Consider the following 14,547-nt stretch of genomic DNA (forward strand, 5'->3'; position numbering starts at 1 on the left):
ATATTTTTGAAGGATTCGGGGGAATTGTAGAATCGCGGTGTGATTTATATTTTTCCATCCTCTGTATTCTAATTGTTCTTGCTGTGTCTTTGAATGATTTTATCAAATGTGCATTATTATACTTTGTTATCTACCCGAGAAATGCAATAAATATAAATACACAACATAAGCAACAGCAGCAGCAAGTGACCTGCGATCACAGACACAAATCGCTGACCCGGAACGTATGTTGAAAATAAGTTCAAGTATGTTTTCATTATTACGCGGTTCGAACGAAGCAGATAATTGCGGAAGTACGAGGTTGTATGCTGTAGTGGCACCATTATGCCACCTACTATACATGTACTTAAAGTTCCACGTCATGGCGTCAAATGGTGTTGTGTTTGTACTAACACTCTGCTGTGTGTCAACAGAAGGTATGTTCAATAACATTATATTAAAAAATAACTATGTTACTTTATAGTATCAATTTGAATTAACATTGGGATATCACATGGATCCTGGGGGCATTTGTGGGCACGCCCACCCGTACAGGGTGGGTTTGAAAAGTTCTAAGGTCAGTTTGTCCAAGTGCCGTATATAACTTGAAATCGATATAGTATAAGGCAGGGCTTTGATCTTCATGCTTCTTCTGCCTAAGTTTGTTTTTCTATAGCATGACACGTTCTCAAAAGAACAATCTATCCCCAGTAATAGATATTTAAATGGTGTTACTGCAAACCAATTATTGATACATAATGCAATGCCTCAAATCACATTATTTCTAAAGCTTTTGTTTCACATGTCTTTTCCGATATTTTCTGTCATCACTTTGTTTCCTGTATTGTACACGTCATAATGTTTGTCAACTACGTCCTTCTTATTTTTACTCTGACATTAAAATGTTGTCTTAATTTCCATCTATACTCAAATGCAGCGTTTTCTGTACTGTTTTGCAGTTGCGTCTGTTGGTTTAACGGTCACCGGAGAACCATGGGTCGACATCGAGCAAAATACAACCGTTACCTGCTCCGCATCGACGGCCCACCTTTTGATAGTGAACTGGCAGAAGAGCCCACTGGGCGCTTTAATCAGTGTCTCTCAACCCATAGTTCTATACGATGCAACTTCAGTTAGTCAAGTAACTTGGGATGATACTGTCAATAGATCCCACGTTTTGTTCGATGAATCAATGAATGATTTTCCTTTAACAATAGTTTCGTTGGTACTTGAGGATGAAGGCAGATATTGGTGCCTGGCTTTGGATAATGAAACTTTTTCAACTACGACTGAGAATACAGAAATTCTCGTTAGAGGTAAGACACAAGTTTACTTATTTATTACATCTACATCTAAAGCTATGATGGTTCTTTCCAAAGCCTGTTCAGAAACTGGACGAGGGGAGAAGACAATGAAGATGTTTAAGTTGTAGATGTGGGAGGAAAACCCCACAGAATTATTCCAGTGTGTGACTCAAACCGGGGTCGCAGAGTTTAAAGGTATGGTTTCTTCAACGACGAGAGAGAACCTCAGTATTCAGTACGGTTTGAATACGAAAGCTGCGAGCCCATGAAACAAATCGTTGAGTTGGAACTAACATGTTATAGTTTTTACGAAGAATTTTGTAAATTGTGTACGTTTTAATTGCTAACAGGTGCTTCAATTTTTACCATTGTTAAAGGCAGTAGACACTATTGGTAATTACTCAAAATAATTATTAGCATAAAACCTTTCTTGGTGACGAGAAATGGGGAGAGGTTGATGGTATAAAACATTGTGAGAAACGGCTCCCTCTGAAGTGCCATAGTTTTCGAGAAAGAAGTTATTTTCCACGAATTTGATTTCGAGACCTCAGATTTAGAACTTGAGGTCTCGAAATCAACCATCTAAACGCACACAACTTCGTGTGACAAGGGTGTTTGCTTCTTTCATCATTATCTCTGTAGACCTATACTCGTCCGGCTTCTTTTTACGAGTCCAGGGGTGGATTTCACAAAGAGTTAGGACTAGTCTTATCTCGAGTTAGGACCGTATACTCGTCCTAACTTAGGACTAGCCATGCAATTTGTATATCTCCTAGGACTAGTCCTAAGTTAGGACAAGTCCTAACTCTTTGTGGAATCGACCCCAGGGGTGGATTTCACAAAGAGTTAAGACTAGTCTTATCTAGTCTTAGGACGAATAACTCATCCTAACTTAGGACTGGCCATAAGTTTTCAATATCTCTTAGGACTAGTCCTAAGTTAGGACAAGTCCTAACTCTTTGTGAAATCGACCCCTGAGAACAACATCCATAAGCTTGGTATTTGGGTTCGGAGGCCACATGACCAGGGAAGTTACTTGCACAAAAGCGTTTACAATGCCACCCCACTCCCCGCTTTGATATCATGTTGTTTTTTGGTCCCATGTTCACCTTTGTCTTTCAATGGTGAGCCTTCTCTAATGTTGAAATTTCAAAACATAGACAGGATTTGTTCACACTATTCAAAAGCACTACAACTTATTCGTGCGAGAAGTTGATTAGAGATGCATGATCACACAGGAATACCGTATTGTTACGGCGCACACGTGTAGAGTTCGTTCAGGGTACACCAACCAGGAAGGAGGGCAGTTGTTGGTTCATCATTCAATTTACCATGGCGGCCCCAGACCATTCTGCCTGTGTATTGTTTGTGCTCGGCATTTCCATCATTGGTAAGTACATTAATGGTATTTATAAAAAAGTTAGATTGAAACAAGTAACCCAATGTCAAAAGTGCAAGACTTATTTTGGTTATCTGAGTGTTCACAATAGTTATTTTCCCCGGCGTTATAGTACATGAGCCTTACTGGTTCACTGCGTTGCCAACTGGAAATGTTTGTATTCCGAACGCTTAGATCAAAGTTGATACAAATATTCATTCATGAAAATCGTCTAAGTTTGTCCATGTATATTTAAAATCCTGAATTTTTAAAGTATATTATATGTGTTGGATTTGTTTAAAAATCTACTTGTTATAACTTCCTTTTAGATTTTGTTTCGACTTGTTTTCTCCCGGTTGTTTTTGTTCATATAGGCCTACTTATGCGTTGACTTTTTTTCACGCTTATATGTTGATTTGTGGAGGCCATAAAACATTTCTCTTTATGTATAAATAAATGTTTGGTTAATGTTTCCACCTCAACTCAAGTCTCGCGTTCTGTACTGTTTTTCAGTTATGGCCGTTGGTGAGTTAGTAGTCACCAGTGATCCATGGGTCGACATCCACCAAAACACAACCATCACATGCTCCGTAAGCATGGCACAAGCTTTAGATTTGAATTGGCAGAAGGGCCCGCTTGGTGGCCCCGGAGACGCCACCCAAGCTATAGTTTTTTACGATACTACAAACAGTGATCGCGTGATATGGGATAGTACCGTAGATAGAGACCGTTTCATATTCGATGAAACCAGAGACGATTTTCCCTTGACCATAATCTCTGTTACGCTTGAGGACGAAGGCAGATATTGGTGCCTGGCCACAGATGACGTCTCTTTTTCATTGTCATCTAAGCATACAGATTCACGCATACGGGGTAAGACAGCCCACTTTTCTCTTTATTTCGGTTTACATAGATGAAATGTTCTTGACACCATTATCAATTATTCAAAATAATTAGCATGACAACTTACTTGGTAACGAGCAATGGAGAGCTGTTGAAAGTATAAAACATTGTAAGAAACAGCTCCCTCTGAAGTAACGTATAGTTTTGGAGATAGAGGTAATTTCTCACTCACTTTGGGCTTAAGGCCATTTTTAGGTTTCTAAGAGCACACTAATTAATTGTGCAAAAAGGGAGTTTTTTCTTTCATTATTCTCTTCGATTTCGATGACCGATTGAGTAAAAATTACTACAGATTTGTTATTTTCTTGGTATTTTTCGGTAAAACCAAGTCTTGTCTTGGACAAGTACCAAAATGTGTCCACTTTCTTTTTAAAACCCTTTTCCTCTCCATATTTTGTGCCCATTATTTTGCTGATCTATGTAAAGTAAAACAGAATTGTCAGAATTGTAGTATGAAATAAACTTCGACTTGAATTGAACACTGAATTGAATGTAGTTTCAATTTTGTCAATATTTTTGAAAGATTCGGGGGAATTGTTGAGTCGCGGTTCGATGTATTTTTCCTTCCTCCGTATGTTAACTTTTCTTGCATTATTCTTTCATAATTTTCATAATCTTAATTTTACTTTACTTGAATTGTGTTTAATTGTTATGCGCTCTCGAACAGGCTGGCAGGCTTAATAAGTTCAATAATTTATTGCTGTTTCTTTTAGTGTTTTAACAATGTGCATGATTACACTTTGTTATCTACCCGAGAAATGCAATAAATATAAATACACAACATAAGCAACAGCAGCAGCAAGTGACCTGCGATCACAGACACAAATCGCTGACCCGGAACGTATGTTTAAAATAAGTCCAAGTATGTTTTCATTATTACGCGGTTCGAACGAAGCAGATAATTGCGGAAGTACGAGGTTGTATGCTGTAGTGGCACCATTATGCCACCTACTATACATGTACTTAAAGTTCCACGTCATGGCGTCGAATGGTGTTGTGTTTGTACTAACACTCTGCTGTGTGTTAACAGAAGGTATGTTCAATAACTTTATATTAAAAAATAACTATGTTACTTTATAGTATCAATTTGAATTAACATTGGGATATCACATGGATCCTGGGGGCATTTGTGGGCACGCCCACCCGTACAGGGTGGGTTTGAAAAGTTCTAAGGTCAGTTTGTCCAAGTGCCGTATATAACTTGAAATCGATATTGTATAAGGCAGGGCTTTGATCTTCATGCTTCTTCTGCCTAAGTTTGTTTTTCTATAGCATGAAACGTTCTCAAAAGAACAATCTATCCCCAGTAATAGATATTTAAATGGTGTTACTGCAAACCAATTATTGATACATAATATAATGCCTCAAATCACATTATTTCTAAAGCTTTTGTTTCACATGTCTTTTCCGATATTTTCTGTCATCACTTTGTTTCCTGTATTGTACACGTCATAATGTTTGTCAACTACGTCCTTCTTAATTTTACTCTGACATTAAAATGTTGTCTTAATTTCCATCTATACTCAAATGCAGCGTTTTCTGTACTATTTTGCAGTTGCGTCTGTTGGTTTAACGGTCACCGGAGAACCATGGGTTGACATCGAGCAAAATACAACCGTTACCTGCTCCGCATCGACGGCCCAACTTTTGAGAGTGAACTGGCAGAAGAGCCCACTGGGCGCTTCAAACAGTGTCTCTCAACCCATAGTTTTATACGAGGCCAGTCCAGTTAGTCAAGTTACCTGGTCTGATACTGTAGATAGGACCCACTTTGTGTTCGATGTGTCAAGAAATGATTTTCCTTTTACAATAATTTCGGTGGTACTTGAGGATGAAGGCAGATATTGGTGCCAGGCTTTGGATGATGAAACTTTTTACCAGTCGACTGAGAATACAGAAATCCGCGTTAGAGGTAAGACACAAGTTTACTTTGTTATTTCATTATATACATCATAATGATAGATCTCGGCAAAGCCTGTTCAGAGACTAGACGAGGGGAGAAGGCAATGAAGATGTTTCAGTTCTAGATGTGGGAGGAAAACCCCAGACATTTATTCCATCATCAGCTCTCCATTGCTGGTTACCAAGTTAGTTCGTATGCTAACATTTGTTTTGAGTAATTGCCAATAAAGTGTCCAGGTTTAAGGGTCAAACCAAATACGATATACTTTTGACTATAAATTGAACAAGTCATTAGGAACTTAGACTAATATATATTTTGAACAAGCATTATATCAAATGATTTATCAGAGCCAGCGAGGTTAAATATTTTGGCTTTTAAAGATATCCGTATAAGTGCAGCGACATCGACTATAATGTTAAATTGAACTGAGCAACATTTCACTAGGCTTTGTTGTGAATATTGACAACAATTCGAAATACTCGAAAGAAAAATCTTTATGTCCGTTTCAACAGAACATCATTATTTAGAAATAGTCTCGTCCAACGTGGTACTACATATAGGAATAGTCTCAGCGATTCATTCAAATTTGCACTTACTTTGTCAAATTTTGCAAAAAAAAAAAAATTAAAGCACAGTCCTTAATTCTTAGTTAAGAATGAAAAGTTATGATATATTTCCGGATGATGTTTGTCTTTGTACCCATACATGTACATGTTTTTTTTATGTAAGTCAGTGTTGTGATAGTTTGTTGGTGTGTTTGTTTTGTTTGTTCGTTTTTTTGTCTGTCCGTAGGTACTGGAACAAAAGCCTTGCTTCACCCTATGCCTAGATGTTGTCCTGTTTGTCATTATTTACTCAACTTCGGTGTAAATTTTTATTGTCTTTACTACATCTGTGGTTTGCCATTCTTTATTCATTATCATGTATGTTAACTTTAATGATGTACACAAATGTAACTTTATGGCAACATTGAAATAAATCTAAATAAATACAACAAAAATGACAAAACCATTTCCGTGAGGTAGACCCACACTGAGTGTTTGTTGTGTGTGCTAAAGTTAATCTAATAACATTCTCTCTTAAAAGTGGACTCTAGCTAGGGCCCACCCATTATTGATTTTTTATTTTTTGTGTGAATTTTCGGTTCCGAAAAAACACACAAAAAACAACAACAACAACAACAACAACATCAGCAACAACAACATCATCAATAACAACATCATCAACAACAAAAAAAAACGACAACAACAACAACAGCGTACCCATAAATCGTTGGCCTGGAACTAAATGTACTGAACGGGTTCAAGTTTTGTATTTGAGGTTAAAGCCGTTTCGTACAGCGATTTGCGGAAGTACATGGTCGGATGCTCTACCATACAGGCGCGTGTTGGTAGATTGCAGTTTTAGTTCTACATTATGGCGTTGAATGGTGGGGTGTGTGTCCTGATGCTCTGCTGTTTCTTAACAGAAGGTAAGTTTAAAAGGTTTTAGCGTTTAGTTTAAATATTGTGGTAAATCCATTTTGAAATAAGTGTGTGTGCAAAAAAAAATACAACTTCTAACTATAGGAAATTTGTAGATATATTGTAGTTTGTGGCATGACAAAAACCATACGTTGTTACACTTGGAATTTGCAAACACAAATAAATTCTTAAAAGAATTTCCATTAAAACAAAGTTAAGACGCTCTTTATTAAAGTGTGTTTCCTTGCCAGTCATTTGTGTTAAGCCTACCACATTTTATTGTGTTCCAATTTGTTGCACATTTGGTTTGAATATCGTTGTATAATTGTATGATCTATTAAAACTGAACTTAATGCCAATGGCTAAATTGCGTATTTTGTTATATTTATTAAAAATATAAAATTAAAAGCAATTTTCTCTCTCTTAAAGACAGTGGGCACTATTGGTAATTGTCAAAGACCAGTCATCTCACTTGGTGTATCTAAACGTATGCACAAAATAACAAACCTCTGAAAATTTGAGCTCAATCGGTCGTCGAGTTTGCGAGATAATAATGAAAGAAAAAACACCCTTGTCACACGAAGTTGTGTGCATTCTGATGCTTGATTTCGAGACCTCAAATTCGTAACTTGAGGTCTCGAAATCAAATTCGTGAAAAATTACTTCTTTCTCGAAAACTACGTCACTTCAGAGGGAGCTGTTTCTCACAATGTTTTATACCATCAACCTCTCCCAATTACTCGTAATCAAGAAAGGTTTTATGATACTATTATTCTGAGTAATTACCAATAGTGTCCACTGCCTTTAAAAAAAAGAAGAAGAAAAAAAAGAAAAAAAGTTGTCTTATTAATTACTATGTATTTTATTTTCCGCAGTGACTGCCTCGATAACTGTCTCCAATTCACCCTGGGTGGACTTCGGCTCAGACACCACACTTTACTGCACTACAACATCCACGGGGACGATCAGAGAAATTCTGTGGGCACGAGGCGAATTTAAAGACACCTTTAATAATTTTTCCGAGATCGTGATTGTAATGTTTGGGCGACCGGTTGAGTGGAGTAGTACAGTAGATGTATCGCATTTTACGTTTGACGAGACCGTACCCGATGCTCCACTTACTATCAAGTCGGTTACATTGGGGGACGAGGGGAGGTATTGGTGTGTGAGGAACACCATTGGGGTTGGACAAGAGTATGGCACATCTGATATGCAGATCAGAGGTGGGTGTGGTCGGTTGGTGTGGTCGGTGGGTGGGGTTGATGGGTGTGGTCAGCATGTTACGTAATGTAAAAGCTGTTATTCACAGTCTATTGATAGACCACCGGTAAACATACTGTTGTGCGAATTCGGGAGTTCGAGAATTCGAGTCGGGAATTCGGGAGTCACTTGGCTGTAGTTTTTGAGAAATGAGTAAAACAAGTCACGAATGAGCTGTTGTCTCAGGAGAGTTTTAGCAAAGTAAAACTTATTTTCCTGCAATTGTTTTACTCATTTCTCCAAAGTACAGCACCCCAGTAAGCTTTCTAATCATTACCTATAGAAACGGTGCAAGTTTAATCTAAATTATGTTGATATTGTGTTTTGGTTTACAAAAAGTATCCGAAACCATTTAAAGTTCCCCTTCATTTGCTAAGTACCTCTGAATAATGCAGCTAGAATGATGGTGCCTTATAAGGAAGAAGGAAATGGCCAAACAGTTGCCACGCAAAGGTCTGTTTTACCACATTACAACTTTCGGGTTCATGTAGTTGAACGAGAAAAAAAAATGCAATGTTTACTTGTTTTATAGATAGATATCCTTGGACACCGGAAATTTTTTTTTCCCGTTCTGGTTGTTCAATTAATGACCCACTTCAGACCATGACAATGTGGATCTAGTCACACGGAAGCTTAACAAAAGTGCTGGTTTAAAAGTTGAAGAGTATTTAGCTCGGGGCAATATGTTTGTCGGTTGCTAAACCGAAAGTACGCGGGCACTTATTCGAAAAGCTAGTAAAACAGATTTTTTTTTATTCAGCTGACAGGACCCTGGAAATTTCCCCTAAATGCTTTCGGTTTTGCTGAAATAGAGTTGATGCTATAATACCCCCTTTTTCATACTATATCTCCTTGTTGTATGCATCAATGAGAATGTGGTCAACGTCTGCAAATTTTTTGGATATTACTTTGGTTATCAAGCAGTTTTAGTTTTTAATAATGGTGAGGGGTATGGATTCTGACGTAATATTTTGCATAATAAAAATGTGTTTCATTTATTAAAATAATTGATTCTGGTTGTTCTATTTTGTTCTTCTTTTTTTCTGGCTGTGGAAGAGTCGTGGCCGAGCGTTTAATAGCACCCAATTAAAACTCAGGTGTTTCTGATCGGCAGAGTGTGGGTTCGAATCCCCAGCCGTGACACTGTGTCCTTGAGCAAGACACTTAACCATTGCTTCGTCCTTCTGATGGGACGTAAAGCCGTTGGTTCCATGTATTGTGTAACGCATGTAGAAAAAAACAAAACAAAAAACAGTGCACTTATCGAAAAGAGAAGGGGTTCGCCCAGGTGTTCCTGGCTGAGTGCACTTATCGAAAAGAGAAGGGGTTCGCCCAGGTGTTCCTGGCTGAGTGCACTTATCGAAAAGAGAAGGGGTTCGCCCAGGTGTTCCTGGCTGTGGCTGCTGAATGCGCCGTAGCACTCTATAAACCATTACACGGTGTGCTAAGGATAAGGTTCCCTAATTTAAAAAAAGATCAGGACAGTCCCACTCACCTTGCAGTAAAAAATACTTGGCGTTTTGTATCCTTTGTGAAAAGGCTAGTTATAAATTCAGTTATTACTATAAGGAATCTCATCAAAGCGAACTCATAAAGTTTCAGTTTTATATGGAAACCATGTGCAGTCTGATAGGGGCTGATCCACACGTAATCGACCTGGGGTCCCAGAGATTGAAGGCAATGCAAGACACCACTACGCCAACCTGACCCGTTGCGAGTAGGCTCAACAAGTTGGAGAGGTAGTGCTTTCTGCTCTACCATCCAGCCCTACATCCGTATGGATTGTAAATGGAGTTGACCCTGTTGCATCCCCAGGTGTGCGTGGCAATGGCCCCATCGAAATGTAATAGTTGTTTTGTAGCCCACATCTTGAAGTGGTGTCTTGCAAAAAAAAAAAAAAAAAAAAAAAAAAAAATGTAATCGTTGCATTTTTTATACGTCATCTCATTTCAGTACCTCCGACCACCATGACCATCACCTATCAGGGAAACAGATACAGCAACGGTGACTCCATCCCAGTACTAGTAGGAGATAATCAACTGTTTACCTGCATCGTTCCCGGTATCAAACCTGCAGCTAACTTCACATGGACGCTTGAAGGCGCCGAACTCATGCAGACAGGGTCTCAGGTGGACAACGAAAACCAGGGAGATTCCAGATTAGTGGACAGTGATGATACTGAAGACGTGAGTATCGCCGAGTCGCCCGGTACTCTAGCGCTGTCGTGCGGTGCCACCAACCGCCAGGATGGACTCAGTGATGTCGAGATGACTGTCACTGTGACCCTCCAAGTTAAAGGTTGGTCGGTCAGTCATTCTTTTCGGGTCAATTTTACTATGGAATTGTTAAACCTCAAAGATCAAGATTTCAAGTGGTATGGACATCAAGGGGTGGTGTTGGGGGGGGGGGGGGGTACGAACCCTCTTTGGGCCCTCACCCCACCCCCTCCAAAACCCCACCCCGATTACGCTACTGTATGTCAACATTAAACAGAATTGTGTACATTTCAGTTAAGGTGTTTAACATTTCCAGTTCAAGTAAAATTTGTGAAAATTTCCAGCGACATTTCACAACTTTACTAGTGGCTTCATCAGAATGGCAACTCACCACAGCTGGTTTTCTACTAATAGTTGTGTACATTGTATTAATAGTCTAGTTCCTGTTTTTGGAAGGATATCAATAATACTTAAACGGCTTTGGTTTTCAGATTTCAACTGGATGGCAACAATCCTGAGAAGATCTTAAAGGATAAAATGACAGGTTATATTTTAATGTTTCTTTTCGAATTTAAAAGTTCCTCCTAGAGCGTCATCGATAACATTGTCGGATTCAACTGGTTCCCTCGATCCGGATACAACAATCACCGTTGACCAGGGTGTTGAGTACACCTTAACGTGCGTAGTACGGGGTACCAGACCTTCAGTTACCATCAAGTGGTACCTTCGAGATCAGGTGCAAAAGACCGACGGACCCGACTCTCCTCCGATAGGGGACGAGTTGGTTGATACTACGTCTGATTGGTCATTTATACCAACTCGGCCCCACCACGACGGCATGGTTAAGTGTTCGGCTAGTACGCCTGAAACACCAGCTGGTCAGTCGGCCCCAAGTGTGTCTATCGCCTTAAATGTTAACGGTAAGGACAAGTCGTCACTGATGAGTCACATATCTTAAAGGCACTGGACACGTTTGGTAATAATTGTCAAAGACCAGTATTTTCCCAACATATGCATTAAGTTACAAGCCTGAAGAAATTTGGGCTCAGTTGGCCATCGAAGTTGCAAGAAAATGATGAAAGAAAAGACACCCTTGGTGTACAAATGTGTGTGCTTTCAGATAGGAAAGGCTTCAGCTGACATTTTAGTGAGAAAATACCTCTTTCTCAAAAACTGTGTTACTTCAGAAGGAGTCTTTTCTCACAATGTGTTATACTATCAACAGCTCTCCACTGCTCGTTACCATGAGTATGTTTTTTATGCTAAGACTTATGATAAACTGATGTTTCGTTGTACAGGTCCTCCAGACAATGCACGCATCACTGCGGAAACGTCACCAATGACAGAGAATGAGCCTGTTGATTTAACGTGCACTGCTGACAATGGGTACCCTAACGACTGGTCACTGGCCTGGTTCAATGGTGACACCCCCCTCAACAATCCAGGCACCACGCCCACACCCCAAGGTACTCGGTTCACTTTTTCCAGTACGTTGACGTTTACACCAGGAAGACGGGACAATGGAGGGAGCATCATTTGCAAGGCAGTAAGAGGAGCGGTGACTGCTGCTGAGGGGACGTTCGGGCCACTCGACGTACGATGTAGGTTTGTCAGACTTGTATAGGTTTGATGTTTGATAATACCGAGGATTCTTATTTATTTATCTCTTGATTCACACAAGAAAAAAAAAACACAAAACGATAGCAATAATAATAAAAAAAAACAACAACATTTACATCAATTATATCAATCAATCAATCAACATATACACAAGGAGGCATCATCTTAAAGGCCGGGGCTTGTGGTGGATGTGCCTGTTAAAGGCAATACAAAACAAAACTTTCAGCAAAACTAGTAAGATCGACTTGTTTTTATTAACAGTATTTTGCTTGATCCAATTTTCTTTGTAGTTTGCGCCAGATCAACAAGGATAGAGCAATGCCCCATGAAAGTACAGCAAGGATCGGAGCTTGCCCTCATCTGTTCCTCAGAGAGTAGTAGCCCAGCAACTTCCCTATCCTGGTTTAAGAACGGTGCAAAGACAAGTAACCAGGGGACGTCGGTGGTTAGGGATGGAGAATACAACGGCTTCGTGACAGAGCAGACATACCTCCAGCAGTTCACTAGCAAGGTTGATAATGGTGCGATGTTTACATGCTGTGTAGCTGGACCGTGCGATGACAGGAATCTGTGCAGCGCACCTTGCACGCTGAACGTCGAGTGTTTGTATATTTTTATATATATTTTTTATTTACAAACAAACAAAGGGAATCATATCATGTCGCATTCAAGTCTTTTAGTTTCCAACTCCTGATAAACAAATTACAAATTTTTTCTTCAATAAAAACCCCTCTTCTCTATCTTGTTTGATAACACGTAACCCTACTTTTGCGATCGCAACTTAAATTTAGCCTTTTTCTGTTCAAATTCTGTATTATTATTATTATTATTATTATTGTTATTGTTATTGTTATTGTTATTGTTATTATTATTATTATTGTTATTATTATTATTATTTTTTTTTTCCCATTTTTTTTTCACAAGCAACTGAAAAAAACAAACAAATACTATAAATCACAGAAAAAGCATCCAACAAAATTAAACAAAAAAACCTAAAGGGCACTAAACAAGAAAACCATGGACATAGACAAACAAAAAAAAAGACAAAAAGACCAAGAACTAGACAGTGCCAACTAGAAATATAAACCGGGAAGAAAATTCTAATTAAAACATATTAACCCAATTTTTTGTTAAGATCATCGAGTGGTCCGCTTCTCGTTGCGATGGCTTTTCCTGTTTTGAAATAAGATTTAAAAAAACTCTATGAACGCAGTAATTGACTGAAGATGCAGTTCTTTTTATTGTTAAAAATTAACCTTTTCGCCATAATAATAATAAAGGAGATAAGTTCTTTCCCTGGTAATGAACCAAAACAAATATCTTTACAGCTCAGAGTCACTGGATAGTAAGACGTGGAATTAAGCCAGATGATTATATCGTTCAAAAAAGCTTAACCTTACTGCAATCTCCAAAAAGTTGCATCATCTTTTATTACGCTCTTCATTACAAAAGAAACAAATGTCAGAGTTCTTCTTAATTTTGCAGAGAAAGGTGTTTGTTGGGATGGAAAGTTTGGTTCTTGTAGCCCTCATTCAGAGTGCCCATAAATGGTCTAATGATAGGCAACCCCATCCAAAATAAAATGTTGGCTAAACTAAAACGACACCGTGTACTAATCAACCACTTGAAATTATAGATCCCCCGGAGTTTCTAAGGCAAGCAACACCTGACGTGGTAGTCGACGAGGGTGATGATGTGATCCTGTCATGCGCTGCTGATGCTAACCCCAAACCACCTGACTTCATCACGTGGGAAAGAGTCGGTTATTCTCAACCCTTGTCTTCGGTGTACGCAGATGGGGTGAGCAACGTCACACTGACCGGTATCACGAGCGACCAAGCTGGGCGGTACAGGTGCATTGGAAATAACGGTATTCCACCGGTCGTACCTTCAAGTGGTGTTGTTGTCAGGGTCCATTGTAAGTGTAGACTACTCCTAGATGTACAACTACCTAGACCACTCATAACATTTGTAATAATGAACTCAAAGTATTACTTGTATGTGAGCTGACCTACATCCAGTGTCATTGACGTGCCAATATGGGCTAAACATTGGGGCGTCAAGGGCGGGCTGCGTGACGTCATTAAACAAACGAACTAGACTCTTGCAGTCCTCCAACAATACATTACAGAAAGTCACTTTATACAAATTCTAGACCCCCCCCCCCCCGCTAACAATTCCCTACCATGATGACACCTGCGATTATGGTATATCACCCCAATCTATACCATACCTTCTACGATTACCAGCCATGGATCGTTCCGGCTTTCCACTAAGCTCCGCCCACCGCGCAGTTGAGCAAGACACGTGCACAAGCAACCCCAATGACATTCTGCACGATTCTGCCGCGCGTGCCAAATATACGCGCACGCAAAATGACCGAGTTTGTCCGACCACAATCATTGCTGTGATTGGTCAAATGGGTGAACGCGCACAGTTTGATTGACAGGCCGGATCGGTCCATTGAGGAGCAGTGCTGCATTGCACGCCTGATAACAGAAAACGAGAAGGCTGTTAGGTG

The 14,547-nt window shown here is 39.4% G+C and overlaps 1 protein-coding gene across 9 annotated transcripts in view; it reads left to right on the forward strand.

The window, feature by feature from the left end:
- The window catches only part of LOC139951544 (uncharacterized), a 35,776-nt gene that overhangs the window by 9,128 nt on the left and 12,101 nt on the right, over window positions 1–14,547 (forward strand). For 3 of the 9 annotated variants that reach the window (XM_071950482.1, XM_071950484.1, XM_071950483.1), the window contains 5 exons: window positions 10,144–10,488; window positions 10,985–11,326; window positions 11,705–12,007; window positions 12,317–12,628; window positions 13,663–13,944. In XM_071950482.1, the coding sequence (XP_071806583.1) occupies window positions 10,144–10,488; window positions 10,985–11,326; window positions 11,705–12,007; window positions 12,317–12,628; window positions 13,663–13,944 (1,584 nt within the window). Of the gene's footprint in view, window positions 1–361; window positions 417–938; window positions 1,296–2,539; window positions 2,674–3,174; window positions 3,535–4,521; window positions 4,598–5,119; window positions 5,477–6,745; window positions 6,939–7,805; window positions 8,154–10,143; window positions 10,489–10,984; window positions 11,327–11,704; window positions 12,008–12,316; window positions 12,629–13,662; window positions 13,945–14,547 lie in introns of those variants that run through there. The other 6 variants (XM_071950476.1, XM_071950477.1, XM_071950480.1 and 3 more) reach the window with 5 other exon arrangements.

Source organism: Asterias amurensis, chromosome 19 (assembly GCF_032118995.1).
Source record: "Asterias amurensis chromosome 19, ASM3211899v1".
Classification (NCBI taxonomy): Eukaryota; Metazoa; Echinodermata; class Asteroidea; order Forcipulatida; family Asteriidae; genus Asterias; species Asterias amurensis.